The sequence below is a fragment of the Silurus meridionalis genome, chromosome 2 (genome assembly GCF_014805685.1).
Source record: "Silurus meridionalis isolate SWU-2019-XX chromosome 2, ASM1480568v1, whole genome shotgun sequence".
Lineage (NCBI taxonomy): Eukaryota > Metazoa > Chordata > Actinopteri > Siluriformes > Siluridae > Silurus > Silurus meridionalis.
In genome coordinates, this window is record NC_060885.1 from 11,938,697 (window position 1) to 11,962,944 (window position 24,248).

The 24,248-nt window shown below is 37.8% G+C and overlaps 1 protein-coding gene and 1 long non-coding RNA gene across 4 annotated transcripts in view; one reads left to right on the forward strand and one right to left on the reverse strand.

The window, feature by feature from the left end:
- Nucleotides 1–1,960: 1,960 nt before the first annotated feature.
- Nucleotides 1,961–20,222, reverse strand: LOC124376003. Its single transcript, XR_006923756.1, has 3 exons — nucleotides 19,265–20,222; nucleotides 2,538–2,606; nucleotides 1,961–2,274 (listed from the first exon to the last, which is right to left on the reverse strand). It is a non-coding gene; the product is annotated as an uncharacterized LOC124376003 (long non-coding RNA).
- The window catches only part of LOC124375984 (regulator of microtubule dynamics protein 2), a 33,170-nt gene continuing 25,875 nt past the window's right edge, over nucleotides 16,954–24,248 (forward strand). The window contains exons 1-2 of one of the 3 annotated variants that reach the window (XM_046834836.1): nucleotides 16,954–17,076; nucleotides 20,233–20,655. In XM_046834836.1, coding sequence (XP_046690792.1) covers nucleotides 20,234–20,655 — 422 coding nt within the window. In that variant the 5' untranslated portion in view covers nucleotides 16,954–17,076; nucleotide 20,233. Of the gene's footprint in view, nucleotides 17,077–17,245; nucleotides 17,372–17,851; nucleotides 17,937–20,232; nucleotides 20,656–24,248 lie in introns of those variants that run through there. The other 2 variants (XM_046834828.1, XM_046834845.1) reach the window with 2 other exon arrangements.

The following is a 24,248-nucleotide window of genomic DNA, read 5'->3' on the forward strand; positions in this document are numbered from 1 at the left end:
TGTTCTTCACAGTGGCTTGCACCAGCATCCTCTTCAACCTCCCTCCATTTCACAGACATCAACTAACCTCTCTATTAGCAACCCGAAGTAGTGTGATCAGTACATACATTCTAAATCAGTTGTTAGCCCAAATAACTAACTTTCAGAAACAGAAATAAGAGAAGAAAGGAATTTTATTCTGAGGACAGTTCTTCTTTCGGCTGCTCCCATTAGGGGTCACCACAGTGGATCATCCGTCTCCACACTTCTCTGTCCTCTACATCTGCCTCTTTCAAACCGACTACCTGCATGTATTTCTTTACCACATCCATGAACCTCCTTAGCCTTCCTCTTTTCCTCCTTCGTGGTGACTCCATCCTCAGCATTCTCCTACCAATATACACATGTCCCTCCTCTGCACAAGTCCAAACATGTCCTGCAGTCCAACCTCCACCTTGAACCAGTCTGTCGTTCCTACTGCACACATCACTGCTGTTACACTGTCCTTATACATGTCCCGCACCACCCTTACATACTTCCCTGAAACACCTGACTTTCTCATACAATACCACAACTCCTCTTTTGGCATCCTGTCGTACGTTCTCTTTAAATCGACCAACACACAATGCAACTCCTTCTGACCTTCTCTATACTTCTCCATCAACATTCTCAAAGCAAATAATGCATCTGTGGTGCTCTTCCTCAGCATGAAACCATAGTGTTGCTCACAGATGGGTCCTCTTCTCTCACCCTAGCTTCCACTACTCTTTCCTATAGCTTCATGGTGTAACTGATCAACTTTATTCCCCTGAAGTTACTGCAGGTCTGCACATCTCAATTATTCTTAAAAACCAGTACCAGCACACTCCTTCTCCATTCCTTATGCATCCTTTTACTGTACAAAGTTTTGTTAACCAATCCAGGTCAAAACTTTACTGCCATCTCTCCTAAACATCTCCATGCTTCTACTGGTATGTCATCTGGTCCTACCAACTTTCCACTCTTCATCCTCTTAATCACTGCTCTCACTTTCTCCTTACTAATCCTACACACTTCCTGCTTAACCATCTCCACACCATCCAACCTTCTCTTACTCTCATCATGGCCATTAAAGTCTGCCCCAATCACTAATTGTTCATTCCTAGGTACACCATTTTTCCACTTCATCTAAATCACTCCAGAATTTTTTCTTCTCCTCCTTCTTACAACCCACTTGTGGAGCATAGGCACTAATGACATTTATCATCACCCCTTTAACTTCCAGCTTCACATTCATCACCCTATCAGAAACTCTCTTCACCTCCACTACACTCTTACTGTACTCCTCCTACAGGATCACCCCTACACCATTTCTCTTTCCATCCACACCATGAAAGAACAGTTTAACCCCCCCTCCAATTTTCCTGTCCTTACTCCCTTTCCACTTGGTCTCCTGCATCATAAAACATGTATTTCCTCACCAGGAATTTTCACTCTCTCTCTTGAAGTTAGTGAAGGGGAATCTTACTATGTAGACATTTTCTATACATGTTAAATAAACATTTCCCTACAGAAATATTTGATGTGTCACAGATAACACCTTTTTTTTATTTTAATTAAATACCTACATGTTTTTATAATCATTCAAAAATAAGTGCCTTAACCTGTGATTTGCTTTACAGCACTACTCTTATCATCTGATCAATTAGATTCAAGAATTCAGCACCACTGTGATAATGTTAAACTAACCGTGCTGTTTTCATATCAGTATGTTTGCATGGTTTAATATGAGTATATCTGAAATGTATTACCTAATACAGCAACATTCTTTCTGTCACATGGCAACACTTTGGCTGGATATATCGATATATCCCATGTGTTTAATTCATCTCAAGTATCATTTGCTGAAACATTTGTGAGGCAAATATATGTCCTGCAATTATAAATGATCTTTACAGGTCATTAGTAATGAGTGATAGCACTCTCTATTCAATACCCCAGTATTATTGTGCTTTATTAGTGTGAAATTGAAAACACAACAAGTATTATAGAAATCCCTTCGCATTTGTAGAGGAAAACAATCCACCTGGTGGGTTTGTATGTTCCTCAAATGTGGCAGATGAAAGGGGATCTCCCATACTTCCATGTGGTTTGAGTTTCTTTCTGAGAGAGCGGCAAGTTGACAGGCCCTTGCTCCTCAGCCTGTCACTGAGCTGTGAGTAAATCATCAGACAGTGTGCATCCACTAGTCCCGACTGTCCAGCTGTGTCCACTTATCTGTCATGCTGGAGCCAGAGTGGCCAGTCTGTCTGTGGACTTTAAAGGAGATGAGAAAGATGAAGCGAAAAATATTGTTGGGATTGGAATTCTAGAGCTTGGATTCCATACAGAGTAGCTTGTCTGTATGTGTATAAATATGTCTATATGTTATATGTTCATTATTATTACTATTATTAACCATATAGTATAAAAGTTGTATGTATTTATTGTATGTATTGTATGTATGTATGTATGTATGTATTGTATGTATGACTGCTTTCACTGATTAGATCATGTCATGTTTAAAAACTGTGTCCTACCATTTGTGTAGTGTCCATCAAAAGCAGCCAGAAGCACAGCAGGCCAATCTGGTTCTACCTACTACCATCCTAGCACACACAAGAATGCCGATGTGTTATTGAAGTGTCCTTGCATTACCTAAAAACACTACATAAAAGATATTTTATGCCAAATCCGACCACTTTAACACTTTAACTCTTGCAAATGTACATGCACAATTTACATTTCCTTAGAATCCAGCAACTACCAATTACTATATAAATACCTAAAAACTACTATAAAGATACCTTGATAGTATTTTAAGCTTAAAATCTTCCCCTTTTTCTCTTTCTTGGTTTATTTCTCTTCACTTTCTATATTTGGCCAGATGCAGAAGGGGGCAGAAGGAGAGTGAGAGAGACTGAAATAGCAGAGGGTGTGTAGGCAGAAGGCTGACCACTGGCATGCATCAGGAAACAGGCTACTCTGGCCTCTGCATGAAACAGTACACAAGCAAGTGTGCACTTCTGAATAACACAGCACTTTTTAAGTCTTGTACACAGCACTGATGAATGGTCAGTCCTAAATTGTCAGAAAGTGCTGATTAACCCTTACATAACAACAACTGACCTTGGCTGTAACTGCTGATATTAATTCATATTAATGCCACTCACTTTCAGTAAGATAAGTGTTTTTTAAAGTATTTGCTGATTATTTTTTGGTTACTGTGAGTTATTTAGTATTTGTTTGTGTTGTGTAACTGTCAGCCGTAGGCCAAAAGTTTTTTTTTTGTTTTTTTTGTTGTTTTTTTTGTAAGAGAAAGTCTTACAGGTAGAGGGCTTTGCAGATTCTTTGCATGAAATTGTCTTAACGTCCTTACATTATACATTATAAGTTCTTTCTTATTTGATGTTGTAGAAGGGAAATAATCTCTGTGTATATGTGTGCCTTTGATACTAACATCATTTGTTCTTGTCATCCTTCAAGATCAGCAACACACCCTAGAGCAAGGTCAGGAGTGTGTTGTGTCTGCAATGCTAAGGCCCTTTATTTTAGCCTGAACAATTCATTTTTTCTATTCTCCCTAGTCCAAATCCTGTAAACGGAAGCTCCTTTCGGATGAAGAATGAGTTTCCTTTCTGGAGTCTTCAACTCCTGAAAGGAAAATTATTTAAAGCCCATAGCTTTCGTCTCTCTTTTGTTAGCCAATAAATCTAAACACGTTTTTCTAATTTGGATAACTGCCATGCAAAAGCCTGTATGAAAAGTTCCAAATGCTTTAGACTGTGAGCTGGTGTTATAGATAGCCTGGGACATGACGTAGCATGACACAGTCTAAAGGATCAAGAACTGCAATTACTCTGTGTACAACAATTAGTTAAACCAAAAAATTATGTTTTAATTAGTCACTTTGCTGTGTAATATTGTTTATATCTTGACTAGACATGATTTCACACTGTATGTGTTGCATCCATCCACATATTTGAGTCATAGATTTTTTTTTCTGAACCTAGTGTTTAGTGTAATCACAGTCTAAACATAGTTTACTTTTGAGGAACAAAGACATAACCTTGTCATGACTAATGCTTTAAAAAATCAATATGCATGCAATGACATGACCACAGGGCACACGGAATCTACAAAATCAGTGTTTTGGTGTCTGCCAGCATTAACACATGGGGTCATCAAATATAGACACAAAGTATGGACTGGTGTAGAAATAAATATACGGTTATTTATATATAAAATTATACAACTAAAATTAATTATTTTTAGACTGCATTATATGGTTGCATTAAAGCTTTCAGAAATATTAGGAACAGCTGATGGGCTGTTCAGTGATTGCTGTGCCATCCAGCTTTTGCACCATTAAAACTTTACTCTTCATAATTAAATCTAAGAAGAAAATTGGCGAGTTTTTAATACAAAAATATAAAATGCATGAAATGTGGTTAAATTGCTTCTATGTTAATGGCCTATAATAAATTGTCACCTTGAAAACATTCAAAGCGACCTGATCATTTAATAGTAAATAAAGGAAATCATTGCAAAAAACGAATGCTGTTGATGATGCAGCATCATTTTGAACATGTGACGTATGGAATATTCCAAATCTGTCCGAGAATTGAATTGTTTATCACTGTTTTATACAATGATGCAATAATAACTATATTTTAAAGATTATATTTCAAGATAGACATAGTGGACTCTGTTGGTTTCTAAGATCTAAAAAATGTGTAATTAATGAGATATATAAACAGTGCATAGGTTGTTGTAAAGAACATTTTACCATGTTAAAATGCTTTTTCCACTTTATGTACATATTATAATTTTAATAAAACTGAGCGAGAAATCGTGGATTCACGCAGTTACATGAGGTTGGCTTGCTGTGTGCACCGTTTCTATGTTCCTTTGACAGTTATGCTGGCGCCATCTGCTGGTCAATATTTAAACGTATTAAAGTAATTTATTTATTTGCCTGAAATTTTAATGTGACTAAAATTCGAATGCTGTTATGTGTTTAATAAAGCACATGAATCAAGTTATAAATATTAACTAAAAAATGTAAACTATTTCCATCATAAGGGGATTGTTATAATATGTTGAGACTACACTGCCAGTGCACTCTGAGTGCCAGTACCAAGTCCAGTTAAATAAGTAGGGTTGCATTAGGATGGGCATCCAGCATAAAACATGTGCCAAATCATATATGCGGCTCACAAAACTAAAATCCATATCGGATCGGTCGAAGCCCAGGTTACCAAAGACCGCCACTTGCATTGTTAGCCAACAGGGTACCGGTGGAATTTGGGCTACTATGGCCAAGGAGGAGAAAGAAATGGGGAAGACGTCTACAGAGAAAGCAGCGAAAGGAAAAGAAAGTGAATAGAAAGTAAGGCCAGAATCATTGGAGGTGGCTTTAAACTGTTCTTTTATGGTATGGATGGAAAGAGAAATGGTGTAGGGGTGATCCTAAAGGAAAAGTACTGTAGGAGTGTAGTGGAGGTGAAGAGAGTTTCTGATAAGCTGATGAACGTGAAGCGGATGAAGTGGTGAAGGTTGTACCTAGGAATGAACAATTGGTGATTGGGGCAGATTTTAATGGCTATGTTGGTGAAGGAAACAGAGGTGATGAGGATGTGATGGGTAAGTAGAAGAAGAGGAATGTGGAAGGGCAGATGGATAGATGATAGATTTTGCAAAAAGAATGGAAATAGCAGTGATAAATACATATTTTCTGTATTTTGTAATAAAGAGCATAGAGTATAAGACTGGAGGAAGATGCACACAGGTGGACTACATTTTATGCAGGTGATGCAACCTGAAAGAGATTGGAGACTGTAAGGTGTTGGCAGGGGACAGTGTAGCTAGACAGCTTCAGATGGTGGTCTGTAGGGTCTCTTTGGTGGTGAAGAAGTTCTGCATGATTGGACAACTACTGCAGAAGTGATAAGGTAGACAGCTGGAAGGTACTGAAAAAAGAAAGGAAGAGAAAGAGACGTGGTGGTGGAATGAGGAAGTGCAGAAAAGCATAAGGAGAAAGAGTTTGGCAAAACAGAATTTTGATCGGAAGAGATTCGAGAAAAGTAGGCAGGAGTACAAGGAGATGCGACAGCAGGTAAAGAGGGATGTGAATAAAGCAAAGTAAAAGGCATATGAGGAGCTGTATGAGAAGTTGGACATTATGAAAGAAGAAAAGCATTTGGATGTGCTACAGGTTAGAGCAATAAAGGATGCAGATGGTAATGTGTTGACTAGTGGGGAGAGTGTGTCGGGAAAATAAAGGGATTATTTTGAGCAGCTGATGAATAAAGAAAATGATAGAGAAGATTGAATGGTGTGGAGATGGTGAAGCAGAACGTGGATAGGATTAGTAGAAGAGAAGGGAGAGCAGCGATTAAGAGGATGAAGAGTGGAAAGTCTGTTGGACCACAACAGTGACTAAAATGTAATCGTTTATTGCTGCTGTTATTTGCTGCTTATAGATTTAGTGTTTGTTCGCACCGATTTAATTAAATCCATCACTATGTTGCGAGCGAGCTGATTGCACAACCTGATGCTTGTGAACCATGCCAGAAGAGATCCAGTGCGACTTTTCCAAAGTTACAAACAGATTACACAATAGCAATTTAGTAAATTATACCATATTCACATGATGAGTATTATATAGATTTTTGTTCACCGTGCTGATGTTCCGCCTTCATCCATGACACCAGTGTGTTTTCTTTTCTTTTTATTTTTTGCGTGCTTGTGCATTCCTGCGGCACTTCTATGCCACACAAACTCAGCTTTGCATAACTTCCAGGTACAGTTTTCTTTGTTGCGCTTAATATAAAATGGCTTCATGCCTTGAATGACTTGGGATGTACACTTTTTCTTGCTGCTGGTTGACTCTGTAATGTTCACTATTTTCAGAATCGACTGTGTTAACTTGCCGTTATCTAGTGCCGCTAACCTCCTTACCTTGAGCAGCCCAACTAATCAATAATGGTATTCATTCACAAAGAATTTGATTATCGATTATTTTTTATTTTATAGATTAGTTATTGCAGCCCTACTTTTAAAACCATTTTGCATGAGTCCCACAAATGATTTCCCCGCATTCACCCATCATATCTTGTCCCGCGCCACACTGATTTGCATCCCGGGTCCTGGTGGGACCAGGTGTCTAGTTCCTATTTATGACTTCTATGTTATGTGACAATACAGGTAGTTGGTGTGAAAGAGGCAGATGTAGAGGACAGGGGGTATGGAGACGGATGATCCGCTGTGGCGACCCCTAATGGGAGAAGCCGAAAGAAGATGATGATGTTATGTGACAATACATTTTGGAGGTGAGAACCGTATTATAACATTATTTTCAACTTTTAACATCAAAATCTAAGCTCAAATGGATGTGAGGACAACACGTGTGGATAAATGTGCACTTGACTGTTTTCCCCTACATATACAGTGAGGAAAATAAGTATTTGAACACCCTGCTATTTTGCAAGTTCTCCCACTTAGAAATCATGGAGGGGTCTGAAATTGTCATTGTAGGTGCATGTCCACTGTGAGAGACATAATCTAAAAAAAAAAAATCCAGAAATCACAATGTATGATTTTTTTAACTATTTATTTGTATGATACAGCTGCAAATTAATATTTGAACACCTGAGAAAGTCAATGTTAATATTTGGTACAGTAGCCTTTGTTTGCAATTACAGAGGTCAAACGTTTCCTGTAGTTTTTCACCAGGTTTGCACACACTGCAGGAGGGATTTTGGCCCACTCCTCCTTCAGGTTTCTGGCCTGTCACTGAGAAACACGGAGTTTGAGCTCCCTCCAAAGATTCTCTATTGGGTTTAGGTCTGGAGGCTGGCTAGGCCACTTATATGCTGATATGCTTCTTACAGAGACACTCCTTGGTTATCCTGGCTGTGTGCTTCGGGTCATTGTCATGTTGGAAGACCCAGCCTCGACCCATCTTCAATGCTCTAACTGAGGGAAGGAGGTTGTTCCCCAAAATCTCGCAATACATGGCCCCGGTCATCCTCTCCTTAATACAGTGCAGTGCCCTGTCCCATGTGCAGAAAAACACCCCCAAAGCATGATGCTACCACCCCCATGCTTCACAGTAGGGATGGTGTTCTTGGGATGGTACTCATCATTCTTCTTCCTCCAAACACGTTTAGTGGAATCATGACCCAAAAGTTCTATTTTGGTCTCATCTGACCACATGACTTTCTCCCATGACTCCTCTGGATCATCCAAATGGTCATTGGCAAACTTAAGACGTGCCTGGACATGTGCTGGTTTAAGCAGGGGAACCTTCCATGCCATGCATAATTTCAAACCATGACGTCTTAGTGTATTACCAACAGTAACCTTCGAAACGGTGGTCCCAGCTCCTTTCAGGTCATTGACCAGCTCCTCCCGTGTAGTTCTGGGCTGATTTCTCACCTTCCTTAGGATCATTGAGACCCCACGAGGTGAGATCTTGCATGGAGCCCCAGTCCAAGGGAGATTGACAGTCATGTTTAGCTTCTTCCATTTTCTAATGATTGCTCCAACTGTGGACCTTTTTTCACCAAGCTGCTTGGTAATTTCCCCGTAGCCCTTTACAGCCTTGTGAAGGTATACAAATTTGTCTCTAGTGTCTTTGGACAGCTCTTTGGTCTTGGCCATGTTAGTAGTTGGATTCTTACTGATTGTATGGGGTGGACAGGTTTCTTTATGCAGCTAACGACCTCAAACAGGTGCATCTAATTTAGGATAATAAATGTAGTGGAGGTGGACATTTTAAAGGCAGACTAACAGGTCTTTGAGGGTCAGAATTCTAGCTGATAGACAGGTGTTCAAATACTTATTTGCAGCTGTATCATACAAATAAATAGTTAAAAAATTATATATTGTGATTTCTGGATTTTTTTTTTTTTCAGATTATGTCTCTCACAATGGACATGCACCTACGATGACAATTTCAGATCCCTCCATGATTTCTAAGTGGGAGAACTTGCAAAATAGCAGGGTGTTCAAATACTTATTTTCCTCACTGTAAATTTGTCACTGTCATAGATCAAAAAAACCATTTTCCCTGCATTCTTCCTATATATAAATCCTACTTTAAATATATATATATATATATATATATATATATATATATATATATATATATATATATATATATATATATATATATAAAATTAATAATACTCTGAGGTAAATAAACAAAATAAATTTTGGGTTTACTAGATCTAGAGCTGAGTATTATTAGCATATCGAAATTGTGCTTTGTTTTATGCTAGCTTTACATGTTTTTCTTTTTTTACTATTTTTTTAATGGTGCAGACTAATAAAATTTTCCTCTGACATTCTTACTTCTATTTTGATTGCATTTGAAGCTTTACCAGATATATGTTTATAGATGTTTTTTTATTCTTGAGTAGGGAAGTTATATATGAGTTTTGTGTAATACTACATAGCTTACTAAAGAGCTTTCTGGATTAAGAAACTATTGTACATATGTTAAAAAAAGAATAAGTATAACTTTTAACTCTCAGGTCACAGAGGTGAGTCTATACTTCCATTTCCAGTAATTCTATTTATTTCACTACTAAACTAGTTATTGTGATTCATATGAATAATACTGTAAACAAAATTTTATTTGATATATCATGTCATGTTCTAAAAAAATTACCAAAGTCACCATTATCAGCCACTGTATATTGTATATTGGTATATGTTTTTGTATTTTTTTATCTGCATCAGATGCTTATTAACTCATATGGTTGCAAGCTATTGTATTGTTTTTTATTTGCTTGTATCAATTAGGTAAAACCTGGGAAAGCCTCACAGACATTTTACATTCATTCACGAGATAAAGAGATATTTCCCTATGTGAATTCATGCATGTGGTGGTCATGTACATCCTTGGTTACATGTCAGAGACAGATGAGAAGTATTGTAGATATAAAACAAGCACCTGGATTGGTCTGAGTCTGATATTTATCTTTTGGGTAAGGTATGCAAGGCCACTGCAGGGTGTCACGTACAGTGGAAGTCATGGCTGCACATGCAAGCTCTTATAGCATCAGGGTCATGGAGGGCACAGGGTCATGGTAAGGACAGATATGTATCTCTCCAAAATCATAATTTCTGTTTTGAAGTTTGTGGCTATTGCAACTGTATTATGTACAGTTAATGTGCATTTAATATAACATTTGTTATAAAAATTATATTCTTTTTGGTTACTCAAGACAGGAAGAGAACCAGCTAAAGTTTTGTAAATGTTTTTTTTATTATAAATACAGATTACTTAATTTGACTTACTATTGTGCCTTGAAAGAATTTTAGATTTTCTTAATCAGATTTTAAATCAGAAAGAGCTTTATAAGTATGTTTGCATTGACAAATAATTTGTTTTGGTGAAAAAAGCTTCCAGTTGCACTTAAAAAAAAAAAAATAATAATAATAATAATAATAATAATAATAATAATAAACAATTCTCTCTGTTTTATATATTTATATATATATAAAATACACACACACACACACACACACACACACACACACACACACACACACTTACATACAGAGTATTCCTGTGTACTCTATCCGCCTCCAAAATATCTTAAACCTTCCTGAACAATATTAGAAGCTGTAATGATTTAGGGGGCAGTGTTGCTCCTAAATCGTTATTATTTGAACACTAAATAGCAGAGGCGACTTTAAAGTTCACAGTAGAACATCAGCACAGACAATCTAATCAGGCAGAGACAGCTTATCACACTCAACAGTTCAAATGTTTTATCGTGAATGCCGTTCATGTTTTTGTCGCATTTCATAGTTCCCCAGGGAATGCAAAAAATTCAAATGCGTGCATTGTACCACATATCTGCAATTTCCTAGTGTGTGAAGCCAAGAAGAATGTTTTGTAATTACTTCTCATTTATACAGATATGCATTTTTGGAGGATGATCTATCAGTCATTAACAAATATATTATTTAAAAGACGGTACATAAAAAATGTAAATTAAAATAATTTTATAAATAATCTTGCTCTAAGAGTCAATTGTGTTGATGTAAACCTTATATATTTTTTTGTTGGTTCAAGGCATTTTAATGTTAGTTGCAAACTGCTATTTTGTCTTGATCTTTGATGATATGTTGTCAATCTTGAGCTGGTTTAAACATTTGCTATTAAAGACCGGCCTATAGATCAACATCAACTCAGGGCAATGCATCATGGATTTATGATGAATGGTAAGTCTAGTTTTCTCATACAAGAAGAGCTACAACTAAACCAAACTAAGGGCTATTCTAAAAACTATAAAGCTACAGATTCTATAATATATTATATGAGTATATCTCAAAAATCTGCAGTGACATGCCACAATGACTACCACCCAGGAGCATTTACCCTGATCATAGTAAATGTTTTGAAAAAGTAGTCCTCTGATATATCAAAGACTGCATCCCTGCTGGACCCGCATTAATTATTTATTGACTTCAGTTTGACATTCAGACTTAATTACCTGGAACCTAATTCAAGCTTAATTTACTTTGGGCCCTGCAGAGCTTTTTGGCCATAACAATAATATTCTCCGCTCTTGGTGCTTTCTGTAACAAAATGCTATAATTTTCTTCACAACCGGGCTGCAGTTAGTCCAGATTGGTGAATATACTGGAGAGGTTTTTATGCTCACTTCCATACTGTAATCTATTTACCTATGACTACACATTTAGCCATGAGTCTACCTCAATTATTAATTTTGCAAATGACACCACTGTTATGCCAATGATTACAAATGTGATGAATCATCCCACAGGAAGGATTTCAAGAAACATTACTGTGCTCAAGCAGAAACTGCCAAGGCAAATGTGAAACTTTCTTTGATTGATTCGTTCCTTTTTTTGTAGATGTTGTAAATGCTGTCGTTGTAAGTATATTATTATTATATTGTGGGAAACCTTTTTTTATTGTGGGTGGGAGGCAACCTAGCAGGGGGAGTCTACCTGCAACAACTTATAATGGACTCTTACAACAATACTAACAGGCCATTAAACAAAACACAGCATACAAATGTGAATATGTAATTGGCACAAAACAGAAGAAAAAATATGTGATTCTTATCTATAATTTTGTAGATAGCTCACCAACATACTTATAAAAAAATCCAAGAAGGTCCAGTAGATAATAAAAGTATATCTTTTGCCAACATGTTTTTCTGTAGTACTATGCTGTAAATGTAAATTGTAAATGTTACTAGTTCTTTGTTTTATTCAGTGAAGCTAATAATATCTAAACTAAAGACAGCTAAGTAGTCCACTGTTGTATTGTGCTGAATTAAGTAAAAAAAATGTGTAAAATACCTTCACTTTTTTTAAATGTCCTGCAGCTGAACATATTGAGGTGTTATACTGGGTTCTACATTTAATGACATTTGGCAGACTCCTTTATCCAGAGCAACTTTTATCTCAAATGACATTTATGTCATTCATACAACTGAGCAGCTATGTTAATAGTGACAGATTGGTAGTGGCAGATTGGTGTGGCTGGGATCTGAACTCATGGCCTTCCGATCCAGTGTTTTAACCACTAAGCTACCACCTCCCCCACGTTCTATATCTACACCAAGAACACTTACATTTTATGTAAGAATCATAATCACTTTATCAAGGCCCTCTATTCACATTCAAGGTCTGTGGTCTTTTCCTGATGTTGTGATAAGCATGGATAATTTTAACCACCTCTTTACATATAAATTCAGGTGTTACAGGTCTTGAGTGTCTACCTGAGATGAGTCACAGTATATTGTGTGTGTTGTTTTTTGCTGAAGCGTGAGGTTTGGAGCAGCTGCCAGGCTTGGAAATGGCCTTTGCCTTTAGGATGGTGTGTAATCTGCAAGCTTTGACCTGAACAAAGCAAGGTCATGGTTGACTGCATGACCGAAATCGTCTCATCTCTTTTATTGGATGTTAGGTTGGCCCCCCAAAAAATGCAGAGGTCTCCCCGCTTTAGCTGTGTGGGGTTGTTTGAATGTCTACGTGCAAGATATTTCCAAACAGAGAGCTTCCAGCATGTGGGCTTGGAACAATACTGAGTTCTTCAAGAGAGAAGGATGTCGAAGAAACTGCACGTAGTCATCATAGCGGTGCCGTGGGAGCTCCCTCCCCCACTATGTAGGCTATGTTGTCCTTATCTCACCTTTTCATGAGATAAAGTTAAAGCATTCAGTAGTTCTTTCTATAAATAACTGCTAGTGCATTACTGTACTGTAAATGTGAAATACCTACATGGAAGAGTACTAAGAGTACATGCTAAAGTGCAAATGTGACACTGAAGTTGCATTCATACTTAAGATGCACTCTGTCAAAAGGCTTGGATATACATGTTTATTATTTTAACATAATTTAACAGAACCATTAAACATTATGGGAGCAGTAATTTGTCTTACATCCCATTGTGTTTTTGTGTCATATATAAATTAACGATGATTGCATTTAATCAGTTACTGATTGTGTAGTGGTATTCTGAAGCTAGTAGATACTGTGGTACTGTAGCTCTACTGTGATTTAGGGGAAATAACAGCAGTGAATAGATTATTGAAATGATAAGAGCACATTGTGCATGCTGTAACAGATTGGTTGTAACGATGCGAAAAGTTGCTTTTTTTGCTGTATTGTATTGTTTATTCTTTCTTTCCGTGTCCTTTGAAATGAAGTTATAAATAAGTACCTCACACGTATCTTCACTGTACTATTAGATGTTTTTTGTTTGTTTTGTGTTTTGTGTGTGTTCAGGAGACCAAGTGGAAAGGGAGTCAGGCCAGGAACATTGGAGGGGGGGGTTAAACTGTTCTTTCATGGTGTGGATGGAAAGAGAAATGGTGTAGGGGTGATCCTTAAGGAAGAGTAAAGTAAAAGTGTAGTGAAGATGAAGAGAGTTTCTGATAGGGTGACGAATGTGAATCTGGAAGTTGAAGGGGTGATGATAAATGTCTTCAGTGCCTATGCTCCACAGGTGGGTTGTGAGATGGAGGAGAAAGAAAAATTCTGGAGTGAGTTAGATGAAGTGGTGGAAAGCATATCTAGGAAAGAAAGATTAGTGATTGAGGCAGACTTTAATGGGCATGTTGGGGAAGGGAACAGAGATAATGAGGAGGTGATGGGTAGATATGGTCTTAAAGAGAGGAATGTGGAAGGGCAGATGATGGTAGATTTTGCTAAAAGGATGGAAATAGCAGTGGTAAATACTTATTATACGAAGAATGAAGAACATAGAGTAATGTATAACAGTGGAGAAAGGTGCACACAGGTGGACTATTCTATTCTATGCAGGAGATGCAACCTGAAGGACACTGGAAACTGTAAGGTGTTGGCAGGGAATGGTGTAGCTAGACAGTATCGGATTGTGGTCTGTAGGGTGGCTTTGAAGGTAAAGAATAAGAGGAGCAGAGTGTGGACTGAAAGAGGAATAAGATGGTGGAAACTGAAGTGGGAAGATTGTAGTGTAAGGTTCAGCAAAGAGGTCAGACAGGGGCTCGGTGGTGGTGAAGAAGTGCTGAATGATTGGACAACTACTGAAGAAGTGATAAGGGAGACAGCTAGGAAGCTACTTGGTGTGACATCTGGAAAGAGAAAGCTGGACAAAGATGGACAAAGGTGGAATGAGTAAATGCAGGAAAGCATAAGGAGAAAGAGGTTGGCAAAACAGAATTGGGATCAACAGAGTGATGAGAAGAGTAGGCAGGAGTACAAGGAGATGCGGCAGCAGGCAAAAAGGGATGTGGTGAAAACCAAGGAAAAGGTATATGAGGAGCTGTGAGAAGTTGGACACTAAGGAAGGAGAAAAGGATTTGTACTGATTGGCCAGGCAGAGGGACCGAGCTGAGAAGGATGTGCTGCAAGTTAGAACAATAAAGAATGCAGATGGAGATGTGTTGACTAGTGAGGAGAATGTGCTGAGAAGGTGAAGGGAGTATTTTGAGCAGCTGATAATTGAGGAAAATGAGAGAGAGAAGGTTGGATGATGTGGAGATGGTAAAGCAGGAAGTGGATAGGATTAGTAAGGAGGAATTGAGAGCAGCATTCAAGAGTATGAAGAGTGGAAAGTCTGTTGGACTAGATGACAAACCAGTAGAAGCATGGAGATGTTTAGGAGAGCTGGCGGTGGAGTTTTTAACAAGATTGTTCAACAAAATTTTGTTGAGAGGTGTTGAGAGATTTTTGTTGAAAGGAGAGAGGATGCCTAAAGAATGGAGAAGGAGTGTGCTGGTACCAATTTTTAGGAATAACGGAGATGTGCAGACCTGCAGTAACTACAGGGGAATAAAGTTGATCAGTCACACCATGAAGTAAAGGGAATGAGTAGTGGAAGCCAGGCTGAGAGAAGAGGTGACCATCTGTGAGCAACAGTATAATTTCATATGGAGGACGAGCACTACAGATGCAATATTTGCTTTGAGAATGTTAATGAAGTATAGAGAAGGTTGGAAGGAGTTGGCTTGTGTGTTTGTTGATGTAGAGAATGCGTAAGACAGGGTGCCGAGAGAGGAGTTGTGGTATTGTATGAGGAAGTCAGGTGTGGCAGAGAAGTATGTGAAGCAGTGAAGGGTGCAGTAGGAATGACAGACTGGTTCAAGGTGGAGGTTGGACTGCATCAAGGATCGGCTCTAAGCCCTTTCCTGTTTGCAGTGGTGATGGACAGGTTGATGGACGGGGTTAAAGAAGAGTCTCCATGGACTATGATGTTTGCGGATGATATTGTGATTTGTGGTGAGAGTATTTAGCAGGTTTTGAAGAGCCTGGAGAGGTGGTGAGAAATGGAATGAAAGTCAATAGGAGTAAGACAGAGTTTACGTGTATGAACGAGAGGGAGGGCAGTGGAGTGGTGCAGTTGCCGGGAGAAAAGGTGGTGAAGGTGGATAAGTTTAAGTACCTGGGGTCAACTGTGCATGTTTATGGATGTGGTGAGCAAAGACATGCAGGTAGTTGGAAAGAGGCAGATGTAGTGGCGTGTACTAACCAGCTAATAGAAGAAGAAGAAGAAGAAGAAGAAGAAGATTTGCAGCGGATAGGTGATGAGAGAAATTATTATGCAAATTAATTAACAAGGCTGTGGCAGCAGGGGCGTGGCCAAGCGCCGGTTTGTGAATGAAGGGTGAGGCCAGGAGCAGAAAAGCATAGGAGTGACACACCTGAGGGAGATTTTGACTTATGAATGTTCTCTCTCTTGCAGTGAGCAGAAGGAGCACATAAAGAGAAGTGAGAGAAAGGCGCGACGAAGTGTGTGCCTGCGAGTTGTGTGTGTGCATGATAAAGTGTGAATAGAGCACTGAACACATTAATAAACAGATTTGTTCGGAACTGGTCCTGTCCTGAGTAGTATTCCTTCCCCTGAACCTTCTGCTCTCCTACAAAGGCATTAAATTATAACAAGGTATTCACAGTCAGATCAGACCAAGTCTTTTGTTCACCTTGTTTACATGTGTTGAGCCAATACCCCAATGTCAATACCCCAATTCCATTCTCCTTCTAGTTATCTGCACACCACAAAATCGGGTATTAAAGTTATGAAGGTTCAAAATGGTTATTACATTTGGCCAACACCCTATTTCAGAGCAACTGACAAATAATCATTTTTATGCAAATGAGCAGTTGTCGGTTAAGGGCCTTTCTCAAGGGATCGGCAGTGACAACTTGGTGGTGCATGGATTTGAATTCACGACCTTCCGATCAGAAGGCTAACATCTTAACCTACTGATCTACCACTACGTCACTTATAATGTGCATGGTTAGCATTAAGTACTGGAACCACAAGGTCACTTCTTTGTTTTTTGCTATACACTGAAGACATTTGGGTTTTAAATACTTTCAGAGGGGACTATATGTTCTTTAACATGGTCCTCCCCAGTTAATAATAAACTCATACAGACTAACATCAGAATCTGACCGTCAGTTAGAACAGCCTTGTTGGAAAGGCAGCATGGTTCAAGGTTTATCAGATTATACATGTATCAACCACCGTCCAGGACACTTAGGTGCTCAGGGATAGCACATATCACAACACAACCACAGTTCTCTGCTTAATTAAAAGTAAGTTTTCATTTAGCTTTTCTACTCTTTTAATTATCTTTGTATTTATATCTATAAAATGCCTATTTGACTATTTCTGCAACATTTAAGTCACCCCTTACCTGACTCACACCAGTTAATGAGTGACTGTGATGAACTTTGCCTTTTTGCATGGCTTGTTATCTTCAGTAATTATGGTTGAATAAAACATTTAGGTTTTTCTTTATCATCTCAACACTTATAGTGTTGTTTTGTTTAAGTAATCGGGCTCAAAAATATTCATGGACACAGGGACACAAATTCTACAATTTTTACTGTAAGTTTGTATTATTAGTCATATAAATCCATGCATTGCATAACCATAGGTTTGTAGAGTTTTTATGGTTATGTAACTAGTTTGCTATAAGTGAACACATTGATTATAAACCACATTAACTCTAAAACAGTTATGCTTATAAATGTTATCTTGAATCAAGTGATGTTTGGCTTTATTTTAATTACATGTTCAGTCAGTGAAAAGCAGAAACAGCCTTTTTGCATTCAAAATATTATTGTACAAATAACTTGTCTGCAATAGGTTTTAGTTTTACTGCTATATACAGTAAAGCACTCTTTCTATCATATTGGATGTTAGATAAAATGCACATTCAGAGGTCAGTCGAAAACGTCAATGTAATCATTGTAATTTTGTGAGTGAGCATGGGAAAAATTTTATATAAATAAAAAAAATCACATTCAACCAATGATAAAACAATAACTGTATTATGTATTGCGAGTTAAGGAAGGTCTCGCGGAACCTTTTGTTGAGAAACCACTCGGGCCGCCCGGACTGTTGTTGATGCTACACTACAGACTGTCAAACCCCGGAGAGTTGCCTAGCAGTAAGGTTGCATTTGTGTTTGTAAACAGTTTTAACGTTATGCAATGTATCTTTACATTGAATGTGTATTTCAGGACTGGCGATAGTCAAATGCCATTTCAGTCACATTATAGCTAATATCTGTTCTAGTTCCAATGACGTCTTATTAGATTGCTAGCTACCTAGGTAGCTCGGAGGTTTAAACGAGAATGAGAGCTGTGAATGGAGAGGTCTCTGTTAGCTCATTTTAGTGAAGTGTTACGGTGTAAAACAGGAGGCTGGTTAGAGAACGTTTCCTCTTTATTTATTTAGTTTTAATAACACATCGTTTAGACACCCAGGTATCTGCATTGCTTTATACTCTTTACTTTCCTTGAATACAGTATTTAGTTTCTTTTTGCAGGGTTTAATTGAAATTGAGAACTGTGGGAAAACACGGAATGTATTCAAACAGGCAGAAGTTTCAAAAACAATTATACTGCGCAGGAAGAATGTTACATATTTGGCCCCAAAAAACTTTAATATTTGGCAGTAGGCACCTTGTATTTCTTATTCAGCTAATCAAATAAAAAGTCTTAATAATGATGGCAGTTTAACCAAAAAATATTCATACAGTTTTGCAATTACAAGCAATAACTTTGACACGACCCACGCGCTGAAGTTTTAGCTGATGAATTCAAAATGGTGATAAAAAGTATCCTAAAAGTCTGTAAACAAAGACACGTGATTGCTAGCACAACGTTGTGCAGTACATCAGTAGATGTTTGTGGACGTGTACTTTTCGGTTGGTCCGCAACACGTCCAGTCTTTGAGTTTGCCGTGTGTGTGTGTGAGTGTGTGTGTGTGTGTGTGAGTGAGTGAGTGAAGTGCTTTCCAAGTTTCTTGCCATGAGAATGATTCGGGTGCATTCTTCTTTGGTCAAATTGTGTTCTTAAAGTCTATCTGAAAATATGTATAGACCATTTCAACGCCTGTTTATTCATGTAACTGTTAGATGACGAGCACATTCAAAACCTGGTTGTGGAAATGAAAATTAGGACCATGTTGTTCATGCTCTCTCAGCCCTGAGACTAACTTAGCAGTGAAGACTAGATACTGACTAGCAACTCGAGGATATCTACTTTTTTAAAGGAATGTATAAGAATTTGTTTAAAAAAAAAAAGGCACTGAATTGCTCCTTCTTGTTCAACCGTGACCGCACACAGGGCTCAGGTGGAGCATTCAAACACACACTGTTCCAGCCCAATAAGGATCACGGCAACATAACTACACACTTTACCTAATCTAACCTAACCTGAAATAATTATGTATTCATTAAGTTATGATGGAATAAACAATTGATTTTGTTACGTGGGTTCTTTGCTTTGTTCTGCCGATGATCGGTTTCTCACCACTGCAGTTCGGACACCGACAGGGAGCTCTGAAGATCACAACACTCGGTTTATCTCTCTCTCACACACACGCACACACAACTATCGCACATACGGTTCCAATCACTGTTCTTGCGGTATTATCTCCAGTTCTCCAATGTTTCCAAAGATCTCCTAAAATTTCCGCTATGGAAGTCATTGTAGTCATCCAGACTAAATATAATACTGCAGGCATGACGCTTTTCTCGCTTTCGGTCTCAACCAGAAAATACACATCTGTATACGGTACTGCACGTAAAGTTGTATGTATATTAGCTTTTCTGTTTTAGCTAAATTGTAAAATCACGTGTTAGTGATTGTGTTCTAAAAGGTTCGTGGTTTCAAAATGGCGCCAACGAAAATGCTTTAGGACCACACATGCGCAGTATCATCACAACGTGCTTATTGTTTACATCGTCGAAATGGTCTATATCAAATATAAGACTAATTTGAAATATTTAGGTTAAAAGGATTAATTTCTCATATATATGGAGACTGTTTGGACACCTGTAATTTGAGTTATGAACCTAAAGATAAAGGGGGTGGAAAGCTGGTTTATAAAACTTTCACAATAGTTTTCAGACCAACAATTAAAAGTTAAGGGCTTTGAACTCATGTCCTTCCAATTTAGGGTCCAGCATCTTAACCACTGAGCTATTCCCATTGTTAAAGTTACATTGCTCTATTCATCTCATATCCCAACCAACCATTTCATTTCTGAAATGTCTTAATGCTGAATAACACTTCTCATATGATTAATAATAATCTCACAATAAAATATGTTGTTTTGTTGCCACACTACATTGTGTCTACAGTGTCTACATTCGTGTACATAGCCTGTTATTTGTATTTGTAGTTTGAATGTTAAATGTTCTCTGCTACAGAGTGTATGTCTGTTCATATATTCAGGATGGCTCAGGATGGCAAGGTCCTGGCCCTGGGAGTTCTGGTCGGTGCTGCCGGGATCAGCTTGGCAGCTTTTTGGTACAAGAGCCGGAGAGCCATGGTGGGGGTTGCAGGGACAAGTACCTATTATGTGTCAAGTAGCAGAATCACAGACCATCTTGGAGGCAGTGGGGCACTGCAAGCAGGCCAGGCAGAGGTCCTGGATCGCCTTGGAGCCCTGATTCAATGTGTTTCAGAGCTAAAAGAGGAGGTGAAGGCCCTGAAGAGCGCTTTTCCACACCTGCAGGACCACATAAGAGACGAGTTAGCGGGGCGGAGTCACAAGCCAAGTCCCCTGAATAGATCTACACCCACGAGGAGGAAGAGAGCCAGCGGAGTGGCCAGATCGCAGGGGCAGAGCTCAGAAGAAGCAGAAAGTGAAGGGGGGTGAGTGTTTAACCTTGTGTCTGAGAGGAAAAACATGTATTATGCACTCTTTTATAGTGATAATAAGATTTAGCGATTCATTTTACTTGAGTTCAGTCATGGAGGCTTATCTGAGATTTTGCATAAGATGGCGATATTCACGAGGGTTGTTTCTTAGACTCATAATCAAGGCAGGAAAGGTTTTCTGGATGTAAACAAGTGCTGAATTGCCCAAGTCTAAGTCTCTGACTTGTTAATAGTCCTGTCTGTTAATAACATCACTGTTTACATGTACCATTTTGCCTCATTCTCAACTCATCTGTACTTTCATGTTAACCGCTCACACACCGCCAATTTCAAATATGAAGCAGTGCCTGGGGTGTGAGAAAGGTGTTTGTATGTGCATGTGTGCACACAAAGATTGGCAGAATCTACTGCAGGCCCAGTCAGCCTCATTCAACCTCACCTCTAATTCCTTGAACACATGCCAGAAATAAATAGCATAAACAACAGATGTCTTTCCATAAAGCACAAGGCATCAAATAAAAAATTCATAAGGAGGGAGAATTATTTAATTATGCACTTCTGTGTAATTGTCCCTCCTACCCTGATTTGGATTGAAATGGGTTTATGAACCTGAAAAACCCACTGCTTCGTTGTTAACATTGGGCTCCAATTGCAGTATATTGAATAATAATTGTAGAAAATTCTACATAAAACATTATATACATCTTATATCCCCAATATGTTGAACTATGTAGTTTGTATGCTTTGAAGTATAACATACACCTTTATATCTTTTGGTCCATTGCTTCATTGTGCACATGGAAAGGTTTGATTATGAGAATTGATTGTAATTCAATAGACTTCAGCTTGGTTTTGTGTACCAGTGTACATTACATTTAACTTAAAAAAAAAAAAAAAAAATAAACCAGTGAACTGATTTACTAGTAGCAGACCAATATAGTAATGAGCCATAAGCTGCTGTGCCAGCACTGTATAAACTGATCATGTTCTTAATATCCTATTAAACACGTAACCATTTATTCTGCTTTCAGCCACTGCAGCAAAAAATGGCACATTTTTGTAAGCACTTTGGATCAAGGATTGTCGTACCTAAACTGGTTGTGCCTCAATGCAAAATAAAATAGAACCATCCAAAAAATTTGAATGCTTTTAAATTTAAACAAACCATCAGCTGATAACAATTAAAACCATTACCAGGTGGTTTCAATGGTATAATGTGTTTGTAAATGTTATCATCAAGCAAAAAAAACAACAAAACATTTAAATCTGGATGGCTAGTAATATCCTTGATGTCCAGTAGATACCAACATGAAACCTACAAGTTGCCAAAGGTCAAATCAAACAAAGTATGTGACAAAAATATGGTATTAAGTTAAGAATAGTGGCCCAGAGGAACTATTACAGATTCAATTAAAATCTATAAAATTCCAATTATACTATTAAACCCATAAAAAATATTTCAAGCACAGTTATTTTAGAAAATCGCTAATTTGACAGATGCTTTGTTTTAAACAAAGTAGTATATAATTTGGATGAGCTCAAGCTTTGCTGTACTGGGTTTTAAACTCACAGCTCACAGCCTTAAGGCTTTAAGTTGTTTAACCCTGCATAAGGTGTACTTCTGAAGTCCATATGCCATCTTCAAATCTGTTGTGTAATTCAGTCAATCTTTTCAACATACTGTCTTTAACTTTTATGCCATTGTATTTGGTCTTTAAGAGTAATAATCAAAATGATTTATTTCGTTTTGATTGTTTCTGTGACATTTTACATTCAAAATGACCTAAGATTACATTTTCAAACCGTACAGTGTAACTTTGTTAGACCAAAGATAAAGAAATGTTGTTTTTTTTTACTGCAAATGACAATGCAGAAGATGAGAAATAGGCAGGTTGTGAAAGAGGTTTCGAAATTAAAATGTGTATGAAGTAGAGAGGAGTACAGGTGTGTGGCTGGATGATTGCTTGAACATGGAATGTTTGAAAAGAATGAGTAAGTAAAAGAAGTAAATGGACAAGGTGTGTTAATGTGTGCATACATGTATGCGTGTGTGTGTAAAGAACGAAACAGAGGAGGCAGGATATTTTGGCGGCATACTCAGCAGTGAGAGCACTGTAGGAGCTTGTCGAGGCTTTACCTGATTTGACTTCGTCTCTACACATCTTCTGTTTTCTCCATTGCTAATTTTTTTCTTCTACACTCATGTTTAATTGCTTGAATAAAACACTACAACTTGATATTAGGTAGGGGAATTGGCCATTTAGATATGTTAATTTAGTGTTAATAATATACTAATGTCATCTGTCTGAATGTTCTCTTTGTGCTTAGCTCAAGTGGAACTTGATATATATAGTTATACAGATGTACAATTAACTGTTTGTAAAAGGAATTTTAGATACATTTCACAGTTTTAATTCTTATACATGCTCCTCAGAAAGTATGAACAGCAAAATCAGTTTTTTGTTTTTATTATACACTGGCAGTTTGGTATCTAAAGAATGAAGAGGAGCCAATAATTCAGCTTTTATTTCCTCATATTTACATCTACATGGATAACAACAGTAGTTTATGTCAGAAATGTTGCCTGAGAAAAATGAAACAATAGTCAGCAACTTTTACTGGGTAGAGGTGAAGTTATAAGATTTTGAGAGCGGCAAGATAAAGATCACACCAAAAGATCAAACCATTTATCAGCAGTAAGAATTAGAAAACCCAATTGGAATTCACAAAGATACAGAAATGAGACACAAGAACTTTGAAACCAAAATTAACCTCAACCTCAAGTGATGCAAAGTCTTGGAGCTTGGAGAAGGAAAGGATCTGCTCATGATCCAAATATATGACTTTATTGGTCAAGCTTGGTGGAGGTACTGTCATGGCTCTGGTTTGAATGACTGCTTCTGGAACAGGCTTACTAATCTTAATTAATTGTGTTACTTATGATGATAGCAGAAGAATGAATTCAGAAGTCTGCAGACGGAAATCGGAAGTTATTAGTAAATTAGACAGAGTTATATCTTTATCCCCAGCAGATGGCAACAAATCAAGTCTTGCCAAGCTAAAACTGACTAATGGCATCCCTTGCATTGTATGAAAATACAGTGGAACCCGGTTATGTCGATGTCCTAGGGGTCGCCAAAAAGCGTCGAGGTAACCGATGATCGAGATAAACGAAAACAAAATGGCGGCAGTATATTAACGTGCTTGAAATTTCTTTATGTACATGATGTGCGTTAATAAATGAGAATGTGCATGCGTGTTTTGGAGGGTTTTACACAACAGCGTTGCCGCGATTTGTTTGATGAAGGCATGCTATAAAAATGTACATACGTTTGTTAACAACAAAATGCATAAGTGCACCTACTAACAGCAGAGATTTACCAGTATACAATACAAACCACTGTCCATTCTCCATACAAACCTTTATTATATTCTCCAACATTATAAACACACAGATCGCTCAAAAAAAAAAAAAAAACAGCGGCTGCACAGTGCCGTCTCACATTTAGTCCACATGTGGAAAAAAAAGAAAAAAAAACAGTTACTAAGTTTCTGGAAACTTATGACCATCAGGCTGAAGTAGTCCG